Source organism: Diachasma alloeum, unplaced genomic scaffold, assembly GCF_001412515.2.
Source record: "Diachasma alloeum isolate Michigan unplaced genomic scaffold, Dall2.0 Dall_scaffold_00179, whole genome shotgun sequence".
Lineage (NCBI taxonomy): Eukaryota > Metazoa > Arthropoda > Insecta > Hymenoptera > Braconidae > Diachasma > Diachasma alloeum.
This window is the reverse complement of record NW_021680345.1, coordinates 2823868-2843192: the sequence shown is the minus strand read 5'-3', so window position 1 is coordinate 2843192 and position 19325 is coordinate 2823868. Positions and strand designations below refer to the sequence as shown.

At 38.2% G+C, this 19325-nt stretch overlaps 3 protein-coding genes across 3 annotated transcripts; 1 reads left to right on the top strand and 2 right to left on the bottom strand.

Annotated features, from left to right (window-relative positions):
• Positions 1 to 349: 349 nt before the first annotated feature.
• On the bottom strand, positions 350 to 6124 carry LOC107040972 (transportin-3). Its single transcript, XM_015261313.1, has 5 exons — positions 5892 to 6124; positions 5238 to 5599; positions 4268 to 4340; positions 3915 to 4052; positions 350 to 3847 (listed from the first exon to the last, which is right to left on the bottom strand). The coding sequence occupies exons 1-5, from the start codon at positions 6006 to 6008 to the stop codon at positions 1688 to 1690; spliced, it is 2850 nt and encodes a 949-aa protein (XP_015116799.1). The 5' UTR covers positions 6009 to 6124; the 3' UTR covers positions 350 to 1687.
• A 431-nt stretch (positions 6125 to 6555) lies between these two features.
• On the top strand, positions 6556 to 8717 carry LOC107043485 (coiled-coil domain-containing protein 43). The gene is made up of 3 exons (XM_015265021.1): positions 6556 to 6774; positions 6961 to 7355; positions 8420 to 8717. The coding sequence occupies exons 1-3, from the start codon at positions 6610 to 6612 to the stop codon at positions 8490 to 8492; spliced, it is 633 nt and encodes a 210-aa protein (XP_015120507.1). The 5' UTR covers positions 6556 to 6609; the 3' UTR covers positions 8493 to 8717.
• A 2269-nt stretch (positions 8718 to 10986) lies between these two features.
• On the bottom strand, positions 10987 to 16938 carry LOC107043476. The gene is given in 4 exon segments (XM_015265014.1): positions 10987 to 11646; positions 12764 to 13143; positions 14966 to 15633; positions 16918 to 16938. Coding segments are annotated over 3 exon segments (1497 nt in total). The 5' UTR covers positions 15600 to 15633; positions 16918 to 16938; the 3' UTR covers positions 10987 to 11163.
• Between the last annotated feature and the right edge of the window lie 2387 nt (positions 16939 to 19325).

Here is a 19325-nt window from a genome sequence, read left to right as displayed (position 1 = left end):
AATTTTTATTTGTTCTTCGTGATTTTGTAATTAGAATGAAATAAATATAGCAGAACAAAATGGAAAATTTATGTCCAGAAAATCCTACACGAAGAACCTAAAGAGAGTCATAGAAAAATTAGACAGTCATAATTTTATTCTATAAAACACCCCTCAAAAAAATTGTGCAAATAAACTGAGTAGAGAGTCAATTGAATTTCTCAGTGAGAATGTTCAATTTTTTAAATTCAATTTCCAACATATGCGTGCAGGAAAAAATTCAAAAACCCAATTACTCACTCGATCTTTGCGAAAAAAATCCTAGCAATCGATGAATCAATGGATAGTATAATGGTAATAACGTAACAAATTTATTAGATGAATTGCATGTATTACGAATTCGAGAGATGTATAGTTACAACATGAGTCATCGTGAAAACGACTTGTAATCAAATGCACTGTCAGACATGTATCTATAATAATATTTAAAACAGACACACCCCAAACTTCATCAAGTTTTCATGATCAATTTACAGAAAACAAAAATTCGTTACATTTTTCCTATTTTCATTATAATACAACGACAGTCTCACTCCGTTAACCTCGATTCTCATCACCTATCTTGTCTCATTTTCATTGATTCGTATAAAGTCCATCAATGCCACCAAATGAGAATGCGACAATTCATGTCATGAAAAGTTGTATAAAAAAACTGGGGAAAGGGGATTGATCATTGCTTTATAAAATATACCTAACGTTTCGATAGGTAGGAATTCTGCGTCCGTGATTAAAATCAATGTAAAAAGCAGGTCTGGTCGAGCGAACATCGAGTCTGACCGGGAAAATTGCACTTGGGAGAAAGATAATTTGAAGGATTTAATTTCCGGCAACATTAATGGACCCTTCTCCACATTAACTGTTCCTCAGATCGACGTGTTTTAGAAAAAAGGCATAACTCGGGGAGAGGATTCGAAGGGGTCTATCCCAGAAGCTTAATTTAAATAGATCCAACTCAATGTTGTGGTTTAAAAAAGGTCTATGGTCTAAATACGTTTTAAGTGATCATACTTTGTTATGTATTGCAGGAATTCCTGCAGTTCCAATGAATTCATTGATATCTCTGTTTATATAAGAGTGATCGTGAAATATTTCACAGTCTGCACTTACACTCTTGACTTCATTGTATGATCAAGTTTGAGAGCCTTGAATGTCAAATTTGAGGTAAAAACAAAATAAATAGGGAGGCATCTAAAAAATTAATTGTGAACATTGTATTAATTGCGCCTTTGTCCGAGTTCCAGAAGGAAATAAATAAATGAAATAGTATTTTCCAGTTGAAATTTACAAAGGAATAACTCAGACGAATCCTTACTAAATACTTTCAAAAGATCATACTTGTCTATTGAATGTTAAATTTGAAGTAAAAACAAAATAAATGGGGAGGCAGTTGAGAACTTAATAGTGAACCTTGTGTCAATTGCGCCTTTGTCCGAGCCCCAGAAGAGTTTACCCGACTTACGTCCTTCTAAGTTCCAGCTGAGATAGTGCTTTCTCATGGAAGCCATTGAGTTAGTCCTTTTCAAACCCCAACATCGAGCTGACTTCATTCAAATCCCAAACCTGCGATACCCCCTCTTGAATAATTTCCCCGAGTTACCCCCTTTCATCCAGAGCACATCGAATAATGTCGTTCTTTCCATCACATCCATCAGCGAAACAACCGCGCGAAAGTTCGCAGTGCATGCATGACAGCTTTGGGCGCTACTTTCGGCGCCAAAACAGCATTATGGAATTCCGCCACCTGTTCGGGAGTCGCTGTGGGCGAGCCTCCAACATTCTGAACAGGCATAGCTGAGATAGCTTCAAAAAGCCAAGTAGCCATTGACGTTGAATCAGTGAGAGTGAGTTCAGCAAGAACATCGGCAACATCTTGCAGCATGTACGTTGACAATTGAAAGACAGCAGCATGAAGAAGACTAGTCACCAGCCTCTGGCCCTTATTCCTCAGCACATCCTGCACCATCTGCCTCCTTATCGTAAAGTCCGACCTCTCATCGTGATTGCGTCCACTGTGCAGAAAATCATAGAAGAACTTCATGACTGAGGCATTGGCATCTCTGTGATCCAGACTGCACGCCATAATAGCGCAATCAACGATGCTGCTCAGTGCAGCAGAATGCAGGAATGCGATGGGTGCCCTCTGGAGAAACCTCGCACACAATCGAAAGAGATCGTCAACGGTGTCGGGATGATTCTTGAGGCCATCAGTCTCCTGGAGAATAGTGAAAGTGGGCCCGATGAAGGCCTCCAACATCCTGACAAGTCCAGCAGCGCAGTCATGATCACCAGCGTACTCGTCCACAAGAATTGAGCCAAGATACAAAAAACAACTGTGCTGATGTGCCCCATACAACTGCACAATCTGCTCGACAATGGGTTCAAGCAGATGAACAGCGTGCTGTCCAATGCACCTCACAGCGTACCTCAGACATCTGCAGCACCTCTCCATAACCCTCGAGTCCTCCTGATACTTATTACACACATTCGACAGAACAGGCCACATTTCAGTTATGACACTCTGGCAGGGATGTGCCTCATTGGAATTATCAATCTGCGGATTGGTATGCCTGAAAATGGCAGCCAGTCTGTCCAACCAGTAAACAGGATCGGTTTTGGTCCCTCGATCCAGGGGAATCCCCTGGGCCTCCATCAATTCACAGAGTGGTCTTGCTTGAATCCAGCAGAGTTCCTTCATAGCAGGAGCTATTTCGTTTCTTGGTAATCTGGCTGAGATTATTGAGACCCCCTTTATCAATCCAATTGCAGCTTCACTGCTGATGGGAAAGCTGTCGAGGGATCTTGCGATCTGCAGCAATCCGGGAAAATGCGATGCCATGTGCAGGGGACAAGCTGTGCAAATGCTGTGTAGAGCACCGGATGCTGCACTGGCAAGACCCCTCTGATTCAAACAGGTGAGGAGGAAATTTAGGACTGGCTCTAGGGACTGGGGATGACTGTTTATCCATTCGCAGAGTTCACCGAGGAGGAGAATACTCGTGTGTTTAACCGCAATGTGGGTATTTTCGGGGACATTGAGTATGGCTTCAACGACTTTGGGGACAACGTCGTTCTCCTCGGGGAGAATGTTCTTGGCGACAGCTTGCATTATGTATAGGGCGGCCTCGGTTGAGTCCCAGGTGGGGGGCCTCGACTGCTCTTGGCTGTTGTTGCACGTTAGGGTTGAGAACATCTGGCGGAAGCAGTGGCTGCTACCCACGAGGAATACAACGTCTTTTACGAGTTCAGAGACACGAGTTCGAAAGTCAGCGAAGTCCTCACCACCACTGCCCTCTTCTACTAGGCCCAGGTGGTCTGGCTCCATCTGACAGTGCTTGCAGAGGGCAGCTATCAGTCTCTCTATGTACGGTCTGAACATTGTGTTCAGGTGGTCATTGTTTTTACGGTAGAGCACTTCTGATAGTCGGTACCAGAGGTTGAAGGTTATCTGGGCGACTTCGTAGTCGTGGTGTCCGACACACATGAGGACTAGATTGAGTATTCTAATGGCGTAGTGCTGGGTACCGTCCATGCTACCCAGAACCATTCGGTCTAGGAAGGTCTCCGCTAGCTCGGTGAAGATTCGACAGTAGTTTATGGATTTTTCCATCTCCTCGTGGGCCACTGAGAGGTGGTAGGGCTGCTCCAAGGACATCACGCTGGTGAAGAGGCCCAGTTGGAGCTGCTGGAGGTGGGCGTTGTGCTCGCTGCTCGTGCGCTCGTAGTCCTCTTCGAGGATTTGGAGGATCACGCAGAGGCAGTCGGTTGCTGCTTCGTGGAGCTGGGAACTCGATAGGTGATTCCTCAAGACCTGGGGAAGTGGTGGGTTTAATTGGCGGGTGGTCAGTTGAGGGGGGGGGGAGGGGGACTTTGCTTACCTCGAAAGCGTAGGTCGCTACTTCACCGTTTGGTATCGTTTCTAAAGACATGGCGTGGACCTTCACCCAGCTCGTTAAACATCTTAGTATTCTTATATGAATTTGTACATTATCACCTCCGTTTTGGAGACACGCTTTCTGAAATTGGAATTTTAGTCGTTGATGAGAAGTTTTCGCTTTATCGGTGGGGCCTTCCACCAATATATTTCCATTTATTTAAAAAGTTTTGACTAATTGCCATCTCTTCAGAAAAAAAATGAGATCAAAATCCCCAGCATCGATTTTTTTAACCTGGTGATTTGGCGCTCACACATAGAACTCGTATTGAGTCTTATCACTCCAAATTAACTTACCAGGAATTCAGTTACTGTATCAGCACAAGATGACAGTTCAACAAAAACATTGTGCCTCCTATTAGCTCCTAATCTGGGGAATAACATGACGAAATGAGTTTTACAATTTTTCACAAATCGTCCTAGAAGAAAAATGCAAAAGTGTCTATCTCAGAATTTCAAATGCGAAGTATAAGCAAAATACTTGGGTCATGCCTTCTTTTAATTGCAACTGTGATGGTGCTTTCTTATTATTATTATTTTGCTTTTCATTTGTCTTGGGGTAACAAAAACCCCCTAAGGACAACCCGAAAATTAATACAAGATTTATTCAACCTAGAAGAAATGCAAAATGTATATTCATTAAGTTGAACAATTTGAGTAAAAAAGCGTTAAGACGACATCATTTATATTAAATTACTACTAGCACCGTAATTTTTATTTGGGAAAAGTAGAGAAATATTAGGATATCGCTCAAGAGATTACATTTTTGGTAAGGACTGGTCTTAGATCATAGATTTCTGCATGGAATCTATGTAAAAAATTCCAGTACTAGCAGGGGAAAAAGGGCGTAAAGTGACGGCCAGGAAAAAATTTTAGTGCTGGCACTGGAAATTTGACTGAGTAGCACGTGAATTTTTCCCGTTTTTATATGAAATTTTCACAGAAATTCCTGGAAATTTGATCAGAAATGCCTAGAAATTGTACCTTAACAGCACTAGAATTTTTCATAGCCAGTCGATTGCGTTTTTTTTTCCAGTAACAGCACTAGAATTTTTCTAAAGAATTTCTTTTCGTGTAGATTTCTGGTAGAAATCTATGACAGAATTTATGTAAAAATCTATGATAGAGGTACTGAGTTAGTCCTTTTTGAAATAACAACATCGAGTTGTATCTGAGTTAGAATCCTGAGGTATACCTCTTTGAATAATTTCTCGGGTTATCCCTTTTTATCTAAGACACGTTGCAATGCAATAATCAATTGGCTTACCTGTTCGATCTGGATATAGCCTCTTCAGGAAGTACCGTCATGATTTCTAGTAACGGCCAAAGACTACTGGTATTGCTACCGAATCTATTAATTACATCCACTATTGGTTTGTGCCAGGAGGGCATTTTTAACGCTAGATCGGCCAGTGCAACACACAGTTGTGTCACAATAATGCTGTTCGTATGCTCGTTGATCTGCGATATGTGATTCAGTAAGGAATCACGGAGGGATGTGTGTGATTCGGTGGGCAATTCGTGAAAGGATAATTGAATTTTCGTACGCATTGTTTGGGCTGCGAAGTAGCAGGACTCCAAGTCCCGCTTCTGCTGCAGCATTTCGTCCGATATTTTCCATGCATAAACCTAAAATTGAAAGATTATAAATAATAGATAGAATGGACTTGCTCTAGACTGATGAAACGTTCTCAACACGTGTTTGTGTGAGGATTGTTTAATAATAACAAATCAGGTTATGGAGGGTATTTTGGAGAGGTTATGGACAAGATATTTCAATTTCATTCGTCCCAAGTACGAATATGTATGACTGAGAAGCTTTCTATTGGGCTTCGAACGAGACCGAGTGAATAGGAACAACAGCTAATACTCGTTTATGTTATTAAATTATTGTAAATGAGAATAAACTCATTTTACTCACAGATTTTTGCAATTCTCCCAGCCACAACGACGCTTTTTCCTTCTCCGTTGGATCTGGATTATTGTACAACGAGTAAACGGCCTGATAGACCGTATCCAGTTCTGGAGGTGCATTCATACTTTAGTAAAGTATTTGTTATTGGGTTTAAATTTAATATCCATACAGTTGATTTTTATGTATTTAGCGGAACACACTTGCACTGTGACAATCGGGGGAACAGTTGGCCGATAGCAACTGCGCTATAAGTTGGGCGAATGGCCATTGGCCATCATTTCTGAAACGGAGTACCGGCATTTTAAGAGGAATCAATGTAACGTCAGCTGTTAATGCAGAGCTCTGTCGAGAACGCGCGAGTTTTTGTATGCACTGGGAAAAAACATTATTTTTGCCAAATATCCATTTACTTGAAAGAATTATTTGTTTTTAAAATACCATATTCTCCTATCGAGTCATGTCCAGGCAATTCTCTTTAGGTTTCAANACGCCTTTTTTTCAGAGGTGATTTTTCAAAAATTTATTTTAAAAAAAGTACTAACTAGCAAATGTTTTTTATTAGCTCGCAATTTTCTTCAAAACTACTTCAATGAGGAAAAAAATAAAAATTTGGAATATCTATACATGAGGGGCTAATTGATCGGATCTTATCCCATGCTCCAAAAATAGTTCTAAGCAACAATGCCCCTGCTATTGATATTGCAATTGCTGTCTGCACCCTATTATGGCGGACACAAGTGACACATTTAGTTCTTGGTTAACCGATAAATTAAAGTCACTGAATACCGATGAAGTTGTGTACGGAAATTACATAAGAGCTATACTAGATGGTAATGAAACGGAGGATGAAAAATCAGAGGCACTCGAGGGTGTTATTGCGGGGATAACGGTGAGGACCGTGAGGATTGTGAGGTTAGATTGCAATCGGCGTTAAGTTGACGATGAGTTTGGCAATGAGCATTAATTATGGGACGAAATTAAAATCCTAGACATGATGATAACAAAAAAATCATGAATTCAGGTGATTTTCCGAGGATCATTCTGTGAGTTTGGCCTTTTGTTTTGTTGTTTCTAGGAGGAAAACATCAGTGAACATGTGGCGAGTATACTTGTTGCCTACAAGAAATTATTCCCGAAGGAGACGGTGGCTGAGGCACTTGAGCCTGCTGAGGAGGTTGAGGTGAGACTAGCCAGGTTGATGGAGTCTCAGAGCCTGCCCACGACGACCCAGCGGAGTTACACGGCTGAGGAACTGAGAATTCGAGAGGCCATTCTCTCCCAGTATTCCCAGATGTCGGACGGCGAGGAGGAGGAGGGCGATGGGGACGAGGATGGCGTTGCCTGTGCCAAGCCTGAATGTGGAATTGAGAAGAATACCAATGCTGCTAATATTCTACAGCAGCAGAGGGAGATGAGGGAGAGGGCCAAGCTCGATAGTCAGAAGAAGAAGGAGAAGGATAAGGAGGATCGGTGAGTTCTTCATGATTGCGTAGAACGAATGGATAAATTTTCAGAGCAGTTTTGTTCATATTTGTCTTCAAGTGTCTCGATCGTCCTGAAGTTTTTGAGATATTATAGAATGGAGTAGGGGAGATTGGGGTTAAATAAACACTTTTGACTTTTTTTGAAATATTAGTGACGGGTTGAATGTTGATGAAATTTAATCATTTTTCATTTCAATGCAAAGAGCAATTCTTTCCCTTTGTGATGAGCCTAAACTGAGCTCTATTGATACATTTGTTTCTGAGTTATGAATAATTTTAAAAAAGTCTAAAGTGTCTATTTTACCCTACCCTATATATTCATTCACACAGAACATGCAAAATTTCCGACGAACATTTCCCTGAATTTACCCAAATACATTAAAACATTAAAACCTGTAATTCCAATTTAAGAATATCCAGGCTTTTATTTGAGCCCCATTTGACCCCAAGTTTCCGCACGTTTTATACTGTTTTTGCTATTTAAAGTTTGCAGATGTGAATTTAAATCTCGATATTGAACTGTTTGAAGTTTGCGAGAACATAAAATAAATAAATAAATAGGGAGGGAGCAAAAACACCTACAAAAATTAGTTTTATTTTGAGCCTTGTGATCTCAAATTAAGTTCTCAGTCTCAAATTGAGACTTTTGAAAAACTTATTTTAAGGCCATTGAATTCTTGAAACAAGGTATTATTTTTTATGGGTGAAAGTTAATTGTGGACAGCTGCTGAAGTTTACCTAAGTTAATCTTTTTTGAATCACAACACTGGGTTGAATCCACTTCAATTAGAATTTTAAGATATATTTTTGAATCACTCCCCCCGAATTATGCCTTTCCTTCTAGAAGACGTCGACACGATGTCGCGTAAATGCAATGTAAGGATTACAATTTCTGTAGACAAGGTCTTAATGCAAAACCTGAGATGTTCAACAAATTAAGGGACTCCATTGTATGTAATAAGCCATTTTCTCGACAAAGCGCTGCGTCACTGCTGAAGCATGCCGTTATAGTTCAAAATAGATGCCGATGACCTAATTAATTTGTTGCAGGGAGAAACAAAAACAAATGAAGGAGGAGAAGAAAGAGAAGCGTAAGACAACAAAGGGTGAGCGTCGAAGGTAGCATGATGACAAATGAAGTGAATTTCATAATTCAATTTGCAAACTCACCTCTAGACACCTAATAAATTCCTCCAAAAGTCATGAAGATAACTTATTTGAACTGCATGTCATTTGAAATCCAAAGCATAGACGTTTATAGACTCAGCCACAATTGTATATTCCGCATTTATTTGTTTTTAATAAAAATAACACTGTCTGTCTTGCGAAGAGCCAGATAACAAGTAAATCCAATGGTTGTACCCTGTATTTTATCCTAAAACATCATTTGTTGAATTATTTATTTATCAGACTTATGACCAATGGACCAATATCTTTCTTATAACACTGACTGTTCATGTCAGACTGTTTGAAAATGATCAGATAATCATCGAATCCTACACTTCTGCAAACAGATTGAATATTGTTAGCCCCAATACCGGTTAATTCTCAGTTTTCAGATAAACTTACAGAATTTGAATGAAATATAACTAAATTAGGAGAACAAATATTTCAAATTCTTCAGCAGTGTAGGTATAGTTTAAATTAATATTGAAACACAAACGAAGAAATTGGATAGAAGCTAGCGCATTCGATAGAAAATTCTATTGGATTTCTACAGAACTTCTTTTGAAAATTCTAGTCATTTTTAGTTAATTTTATTGCAGAAATCCGCAGTTCTACTGGGCGTTTTTCAGATAGAAATTTCTAATGAGATTTCTTCATTTTTTTCCACTCTATTTTCCTTCTTTTTCATTGAAAAAAATCCAACAAAAAAACTTTGAAAACAAAAATTTGAGTCGAGGAATTTCTACGCAAAATATCTCAGTGGAATAAGTTGTATAGAAAAATTCATATCTATCGATTTTTTATATACAATATTTTTCATTGAACATTTCTATTGAAAAAAATGCGCACATGAGTTGCAGAATTTTTCAATGGCATCGGTTAAAAGTTGAAAGAACTTTAAAGTAGCTCTATCTTTAGGAGATTATTTTCCAATTAGAAGATTTTTAAAAAGTGTAAACAATCACCCGAAAACCTCATGATATTCGGCATTGCAATTTTTTTCACCGTTTAATTTCCGTTTCTGTTTTTATGAATAAAAATGTTCAAAAACGATACTTAACTCAGGGTCTTCTGCGAAAATCGCCAAATGTTGCATATCTTCTTTCAAATAAAAAGATTAAAATATGATTTTTATACTAAGAATGTGGAAAGAATAATGAAAAATATTGACACTTGTTTAGTCACGATTTATTGTTTCTTTTTTTTATTATTATTAACAATATTCGTCCAGTATGGCCGAGGACTGGGAACAGAAATAAACGTGACAACAATGGCCATGGTTATGGCGCTAATTCCACCCGTCTCCCACCTCTCATGATAGTACAGTGTTGCCACAAATTCTCAAACTAGTCAATTGAAAAACTGTTCATTCATACTTCTAATTAAAACATTTAAAGAATGAGACAACTTTTAGTCTTTCATTAACTCTCTAATTCATTTCAATAATTTAGACATAAAAACAATAATTAAAATTTTCTTTGTCAGAACACTCAATGACTCGAGCCGTAAGGGTAGAGCTACTTAAGGATAATCGGGCGAGGAGTAGGATATTCAAACAATGCAGCCAATTTTATGTAGATGTTTCCACACATTTTTGAATTTATTTAGACGCTGTTTGCAAAATTTGGGAAACCCCAGAAGCAGGGCAACAACAAAAATGATGTTTAAAGTTGCTGCTTATACATGAGGTTAAATGGGTCATCGATAATTTCAGTATTTTTTCCACATTGCCGACTGGTCGATAATGTAGGGGAAATGCACGCGTTAACGATACTCCCTTTAACCTCATGTATAAGCAGCAACGTTAACTCTCGATCGCTCGCTCAATGAGCGCGGCGCCGCCCGTTTTCGTTTTTTATATTTTAGCGTGTTTCTCGACGCTTAAAAATTCTGAAAAAATTGGAGTTTCTAGTTCAATCCTTCAATTAAGCGTTGGCGTTGTCCGTTTTTTCTCGAGAAATTTGTTTAGCTAAAAAAAGACAAGAAACGTCGAACGGGCAGAAACGCGGCGCCGCGCCGTCTAGTCCGGTGCGATGAATCCCCGTCGACCCCGCGAACGACAGTGTTGCTACATTCATTGCCATACTTGAAATGCGCGCATAACGGTACGCGCCAAGATGGCAACAACGCGCTCGGTTTAACCCGGCGCGGTGCTGCGCTACACGGAGAGAAATATTCAATAAAGATTACGTATCGTTTCCGTAATTCCGCAGCGAAATGTGGTTGTAGGAAATTTTACGAAAATGTCACGTAATTTTTATCTATTAAAATCACGAAATTTTTCCAGAGCGTTCCCTAATTTTTACATGAAATTACGATACTGTCACATTTTCTGAGTTGATTTCGTAATCAGTGAGCGAACTGTAAGTTCCGTAATTTCTATTGAACATTTCTCTCCGTGTAACCGTGCGACGGATGAAGTCTGGCGGCCGAGCGCGAGTGATCGAGGGTTAAAAATCATTTTTGTTGTTGCCCTGCTTCTGGGGTTTCTCAAATTTTGCAAACGGTGTCTAAATGAATTTATAATATGTGATAAAATCGTCATAAAATTGGCAGCATTTTTTTAATATCCTACGCCTCACCCGATTATCCTAAAAAATTTTGGTACATGAATATTACAGTCTTGATTACACCACGAGATTAATTTCTTCGTTGTCATAGTTATCGTGGCCAATAATGAAGGGCCAGTTCCTCCTTGATATTCTTGCTAGTTCGCCACGCAACAAATTGAGTAGATCATCGAGATAACGGAGTTCGTTCATATCGCGGTGGAATCTCGAAGTTTCGTTTTGTAAATTGTCGAGTTTTCGTTCTTCACACTGGAAGTCTATCCGAAGGAGTCCGATGTCTCTGTACATGCATCTACTGTTCTCTTGGAGTTGGTCGACCCTCTCCCGGAGCTCGTCAAGCTCTTCCGCGGTGGTTCTGTCGTGTTTGGGGTCTGATTCCTCTTCGACGGATAAGGCGAGACGCGTTAGGTAGTCGTGAGTGGATGAACTCCGACAGAATCTGTCTTGGATCAGGCAGTCGACGTCTGGGGGGTGCAGAGAGGTCGGCCGGAGACCCTCGAGGAGACTGACTACTTGGTTCAGCACTCCTCTGGATTGGCTCTAGTTTAGTGAAGAGAAAATATGTGAAATCGCTGACATTTATTGGATTCAGTATGAAGATTTCAATTTTACGAATATCTTTGGGAGGGAGACATTTGGAACAAAATGTCTTAGATAATGTTTTTTAGAGGATTTCACGGGTTGCGAATACAATCTTTTGACATTTTTTGATAACCCTGGCGGTTTCAGAGATATTTACGAAATGAGTTTGTTTGATTTGGATTCAAACTCTCTTTTTAATTCTGAAAGCAGATGGCCCTATCTATAGAAGAAGAAAGTTTCGTGAAGTTGTTTTATATCGAAATACAGTGAAACTGTCAGCCCGCTAATCCCCAATTTTGATTGGTCAATGAGTCGCGTCAAATTAGTTGCTAAACAACATGCGGTATTTTCAAACTCTTCAAACTCACAAATTATTTTTTGCGTCATAATTGCCAATTTTGTCATGTTTCTTTCAGGTTTTTCTCAGACGCGAAATCAACTAATTTTTCCTTTCTGAATTTTCATTCATCGTGTAGTTCTATGAATTTTATTAATTTTAATTCCTTCTATTTTCCTTTTTTTTGCAAATTTCATTCAATTGTCTTCAGTTTTTTTTTACATGGATCTAGGTTTTAAATTCTAGGAAAACGAGAACATTCCCCGATTTCTTAGAACATTCTCGGATGTCTGTTTTTTTCTATTCGAGAAAAATTTAGAAAATTGTTCATTTTTCTAGAGATTCGATTCACAACATTTCCCTTATTTTTCAATAAGAAAGCGGAGGGGAATTGATCAGAGATTCAAAATTATTCATTATTTTTTCACTTATTATTCATCTTCATTATTTTTTTTCCTACGTATTTTTTATTTTTATTATGACGGCCATCGGCAGGGATAAAACGCTGCCTTACGGCTGGAATAAAGAAAGTCGTATTTCACAAAATACAGAATACTTTTCGTTCTCTTAATTCAAGCCTTCAATTTCGCCTAAATGTGATTATGTTCATGTAAAGAATACCACGAGCTCTTCATTAGAATACTTTTGATATTTTCACCTATTAGAAGAATGGGTTCTACCTCAACCCATTCTTCTAATGAATTTTCGAAACAAAAAATAAAAAGTTCGATTTTTCACCTGACACTGGGATACAGTCGAAACCGCTGCTAACTCCATGGACAAACAAACCGGGGTCTGAAACCCAGAGCTACTTTCACTCCACGTGTTGCTTTGGATCCCAGAAGTATCGTCTACCGAGCGGGATGATTTTTCGCGATCCTCCAGGCTGTTGCATAAGCATCCATAAGTCGAGGAGTTGCTGCTTGCGGGCTCGGGTGTCTCGTAACGAATGGGACTCTCTCGATTGGCAATTTCCAGGAGTTCTTTGGAAGGAGACACCTCCTCCTGAAGGACTTTGTTTGTTTGGTAGTTTCGATGATGACGAAATCGACGAATTGAGAGGGGAACCCGAACTTCCGGAGCGGTTGCGTCCAGGAGAGCTTCTAATTGGGAAGCTCCTGGAATGGAACAGTCTGATTATGACTGAATTTTCGTTATGATTTGTTAATTACGTAATTATCTCGAGAATAGATGAGTTCAGGAGACCATATCAAGAGTCATTCTTGTAGAAAAATAACTGGGGAATTTGTTGGGGAAAAAAATCCTTCGAAATTGTTTGATGAATTCGTTAATTTCAGAGACATTTATGGAGTAATTGGGCACCCGTAATTTTGTAACCATTTACACTGTTGGGAATCTGTTGAAATTGAAGGAATAGCTCCAGTCGAATTTCTAATGCTGTGAATTTTATCTCAGTTCATGATCAAATCTTTCATCAAATTTCGTGGATATCTTCAAAGTTCAACAAAATTGAGTTGTTTATATTAAGCAATTAGCGATATTTCGATGAAACTTTGAATCTTCAAACTCATTGTGGAAATTGAATTGACTACATAATTCACAATTTTAATAGATTAAGAATCCACTGCAAGAGTTGCCTCAATTTTCAGAATTTTTAATAACGTCAAGTGTCGAGTAGATCCTGAGATTGGAATTTTATTCAATATTTCAGAAATCAACTGATTTGTCAATAATAACATATATGGAAATTTGAAACCAAAAAACTTCATTATTCAAACAATATAAAGTGGCATATTTTCTAAAGAATTTCATTTCTCCGGAAAGAGGTCTTCTGATATTTAAAATTCCGTGAATTCTACGGAAAATGCTATTTGTTTTCTGCCAATTTTCCAATCTGTCCGAAAGTTTGCACCTTTCCCGCGTGATTTATTGACAGATCTTCGACTCTCGATATGACTTATTCTCTTAAAATGTTCCCTCCAGAAATTTTCGGGTATAAATTTCCGGCTATATGTGAACGTCCGCATGAAAAAAGACTATTTTGTCTATGTAGAGTTATGTACACTGCAATAATAATGATACGCAGTTTTTTAGATATCAATTTTTTGCACTCCGCGTGCGCAAAATTCCAGTTTCCCCACATTGTCGTGAAAAATAGGGTTGGACACCCGTGAGAAGAGTGTTCTTTGGCCTTGAGAGACTAGCCCTCGTCTACACACCTCCCACGGGTAAAAAAAACACTTATACACTCGCATCGAAATGTACTATTTTGGTATTTCGCTCTAATTTTTTAAATATTGAAATAAAGCTCTTATTGATTCTATTTTCATTCGTAAACGTTTCGACCCTGTTTTGGATCCCCTGCAGGATATTTAAAACAACAATCTACCAACTAACACCATTAAATATTAACAATTTGTGAAATTGGATTTTAAATATTGAAACCATAATTAGTCACATATACCTGAGAGGAAAATATCAACCCATAAAGCCCGATCGCGAAATGTTATCAAATATCGATAACATTCTGCACATTTCGAGCCCAAAAGACCTCAATAGAATCGAAAATGACGTTGGCAAGATAAGATAAAAAATGACGTGACACTGAAATGAGACCAAGGCCCTTTTCATTCGGACGTCCACATATTTTCTTTGCTTCTCATTACAAAACCCGAGGAACAAGAACTTGGAAAATTCACGTCCAAAATGTTTATAAAAAGCATCAAAAGAACGAAAAATCTGTTAATTCTCCTCCGTCACAAATCGGTAAAAACAAACAGAATTGCGAGTTTGAGAGATGTAATCTCCCTACATGGAGAGAAATATTCAATAAAAATGACGTATCTTTTTCGTAATTCCGGAGCGAAATTTGGTCGTCACTTAAATTTTCTGAGTCGATTCCGTAATCGGCGAGTGAATTGTGAGTTCTGTAATTTTTACTCAACGTTTCTCTCCGTGTATAACAATAATATTAATCACCAATTTTCGAAGAATCAATAAGATCCTCCAACTTTCTCCTGAACCTCGGTGTCTTAGGACGTGCCTCCCTAAACGCTGAAGCCATCCCCCCATTCTCCACACAACTATCGAAAAAATATTTCGGCGAAGGAGTTAAAATCCTGTACTCCCTGGCCCTCACAAGCCTCTCCGGTGTGTAACAAAATGCAGATCTCTCCCCACTCGAGTCATCCCCAGAGCCATGTGAGAACGATGCCCCCAAGTTCGATACAGATTCAATTACATCGTCCTCAATAACTCCAGGATCCAGGTCATTCGGATTCACCAGGGATTCAAGCTCAATGTCCTCCATCGTAACTGATGTATCAGACTTCCTCGTAGTCGACCAAAGCCTCGTACAAATGCACTTATCGTCTTCACTTATTCCTTCAGCTCTCAAACACAAACTTCTCAGGTCATTTTGGAAACAAGAACTACGATTACACCGAGTTTCAGTGGATATTTTATGATGGTCTATATTTGTGCACGTAGGGAGTTTTTGCTTTCACTCGGTCTGAACTTTGCACCCGAGATTAGCAATGGGCCATTGAAAATTCGCATCAGCTTGTCTGTGCTCGTTGGCGTCATCGATTACTCCTATCCCGTCGTCAAACATATTACGAGAGAACACGTCACTTTGATAGTTATACCTGAGGGGTTCGGGTGCCTTAGATTATTCTAGTTCATCAAAGATGTTGAGGGTATTCCCACTAATTTAACGACTCTATTTGTCAACACGTCCGGATTATATCACTCAATGAATATGATTAGTATCTTATCCGTTTAGTTAGATCGGATTGACGTTTCTAACTCGGTTTGATGATTCTTCAATTTTAATGCATTCTATTCTGTTTACACAAATTCATAGAATATGATAATGTTCACAAATTGATTAATTCATTATTTTTGTCATTCCGGCGTCAGGAGCGTCCGTGAATCCCTGCCGACTGCCGTTGTGACAAAGAATATTACTCGTTGCACGGCCTAAAAAAACTTTTTTAGCTGATATAATTCAGTAGCGAAGGGGTAAAACGATACAAGTCGATTTTGACGATTGACTAGTTTTCAATAAATATCTCGAAATCTAAGGGAGATCGCAAAATTATTATTATAACCTTTTTTGTAAAACCGATTGAGAGCTACAACAAATGTAGTTATGAAAATTTCGCTATCTCCCTTAGATGCGAAAATATTCCTCAAAAACTCAACTGAGAGATAAGTCGACTTAAAAAGTTTTACCAGTTCGCTACTGAATTGCAAGCTCATATTTTCCAGGAATGTTTTCTTCATCACTTGTGCGTACAATGTGATGAAAAATAGAGTTCGACATTCGTGGGAAAAGTGCTGTTTGACCCTCGGGAGAATAGCACTCTAAGTACCTCCTATTTATTTTGAATGGTTTTTTTGGAACTAGTTTTGATGATTTTTCAATTTGGCATTGAATGCATTCTAATTTGTTTGCATAAATGAATCGAATATAGACATGTTTACGGTGGAAAATAATAAATGACTGAATTATGAATCACCAATAAATTAATGATTTTTTTCATTCAATTTTCATTTTGTTTTTTCACGTGGAGTTTAAATTTAATGAATAGAAATATTGGGTCTGTCAGACGTTCACAAACAACTATTGAATTTTCACTACAAGTACCTCAAATTATTTTCATTGATTTAGCCAATTTATTCGTAAACATATGGGATTATTATTCTCTAATTTGTTTAATTTGAATGGTTGTTTCGGAACGGGTGTTCACGATTCAATGAATAGAGTATGAAAATGTTCACAATAATAAAGAATAAATACATGAATGAATGAATGAATTATTGATTAATTAATTTTTTTTCATTGAATCCACCTTCTGCTTTTTCACGTGACGTTTAATTTGAATAAATGGAAATATTGGATTGATTAGACTTGTGCAAACAACTACCTCACATTATTCTGTTCCCATTTATGCTAGAGACATCTTCACTAATTTAGTCACGTAAACACATGGGATTCGATCACTGGATAATTATTATCAGTCGCTAATCCATTCGGTTGAGCTTGAATTAAATTTCGAACCCAATTATGATGATTAATCAATTGCAATGAACGTCATGCAGTGACGATGAGCGAAAAAGAGAATACAGATGATTCAGAACTTGGGAAAATTAATGGACGGATTATGAAAAATTGATTTATCAATGAGTTTGTCCTGATTAGTCACGAATTGAGTTTCCTTCTGCGGAATTTAATACGGATAAACGGAAATTTTGTGACGACTTTCGTCTTGTGCAAACGACAATACATCCTCTTTACTCGACGAGCATCGAAAAACTGAGGGGGACTGAAGAATCATTGTAAAACACTGGCAGACTTCAGGCTTTACCCCGTTCTAGTCCATCATGCGGTCGTATTATGACCTCATGCGGTTGAGTATCGACAAATCCAATTCTTCGGTTGTGCGGAGTGATAGACACTGATCCCCCCGATCTATTTACGTGATTCAATGATCGATTAATCAATGATTTGTCGAATGTACGGTTCTATCATTCATGATTATCTGATCTGATAATTTTTATGAACTAATTGAACTAAATGTAATTAATGAACTAATTTACATGTTCTTTGTAGAACAAATGTTCAACTCGGTGAAATAGAAATTCAGTTTCCTCGCAAACCAATATAACGTTCATAAATGCCATGAGATATTTACTGCATCTCTACTGGACTGCTTTTGAAAAATTTATTTGTTAAATGATAATTAGATTATTAATAATTCTCATGATCAAATAATGAATCAAATAATCGTAAAACCCTTTTCAGTTTTAATGTCACTTCGACCGAGTTCGTTGGTCCGAAATACGGAAAATCAATGCCGAATATCAATTTTTTAGAATCGAACGTCGGGAGAATTGAATTTCAAATGTACCAGCTAAAAATTATTTTCGTAGGTTTTTGTGATTGCGATTGAATAAACGATCATTCTGTTTCTAATAACGTCAGCTAACCAATTATGCACCCAGGAAGTCATCACCGGTATTGACATCGCACGTCCCCGGTAATTGTGATTCAGACGGACTGAAACGTATGGTCTTCATTTCTGTTCCCCTTGCTTCGAGTACAATGACTGACCACGACTAAATCCAATTTGAATTGCGTAGCGTGAAAATATTGTGTCACTTACGAGACCGCATTCTCTCTAATTGGAGATTTTCCCCGTTGTTTAGTGTTTCAACTCTTCCTGTGCAACTTTCAATCGATAATTCCACTACTGATTCTCTCAGAAATCAGGGAATTTGAAGCGTTTAAGAAAAAATTACGGAAGAGTGTTTTTTTTTAAGGTGTGAGGAGGGGGAATTTTCTACCAAGAGCTTTTGAGAAAAAACTTCTGAGATTTCCTCTTCAATGCGTTCTGTATCGAGATAATTCAATAATCGAGAGTGGTGGTTCAATTGAGTTCATACGAAAACGATGAATGAGAGTTTATCGTCGAGATATTGAAAGTTCAAGTGGAGTTCATCCCCCTCGCCGTTCAGATAATTTTATCCTATGATTTACGACTACTCGATATTGTCCCACGATCATGTAGTTTGTTGTGGCCAATAACTGACCACTCAATGTGCAGAGTGTGGCATATAGAATGCTGGTGGCATACTTAAGGGGTTTCATCAGTGAAAAAAATTGTGATAATGATTCGAAATTTTCATTGGACGTTCATCGTAGCTAATCTGTTCAGCTAATCTTCGGTTATTTTTCGAATTTTTCTAGAGTTCGTTTGCAAGTTCTTCTTTTAAAGGGATGAAAAAAGATTTCATTCATTTTTGAAAATAATAAAAGTAACAATAATCAATTTAGTTTGTTATTTATGAACCCTCACAGCGATTTCCCTCTATATTATAAAAATCCAAATTGACTTCTGGTGATGAAAACATTTTGAGGGTTAAAATAAGGGTGATGAAAACATGAGGGTCAAAATAAGGTTCATGAAGGTCAGAATAAAGATCTAAATAAGGGCTACAAGCGTCAGATTAAGGGTCCAAATAAGGGTCATGGGGGGGGAAAACAAAAGATCAGAAATCAAGGGTTACCAGGGTCAAAATATGGGTCACGAGAATTATAATCGGGGTCAGATTAAGGATCTAAATAAGGATTACAAGTGTTAGATTAAAGATCACAAAGGTTTATGAGGGTCATGATGGTCAGAATAAGGGTCACGATGGTCAGATTAAAGGGCGCGAGGGTGAGAATAAGCGTCACGAGGGTCAGAATGAATATATATATCAATATGTGTGATAGAAATGGAAAATTTGAAAAAATATCTTCTTTTAGAGGGATAAAAAAAGATTTCATTTA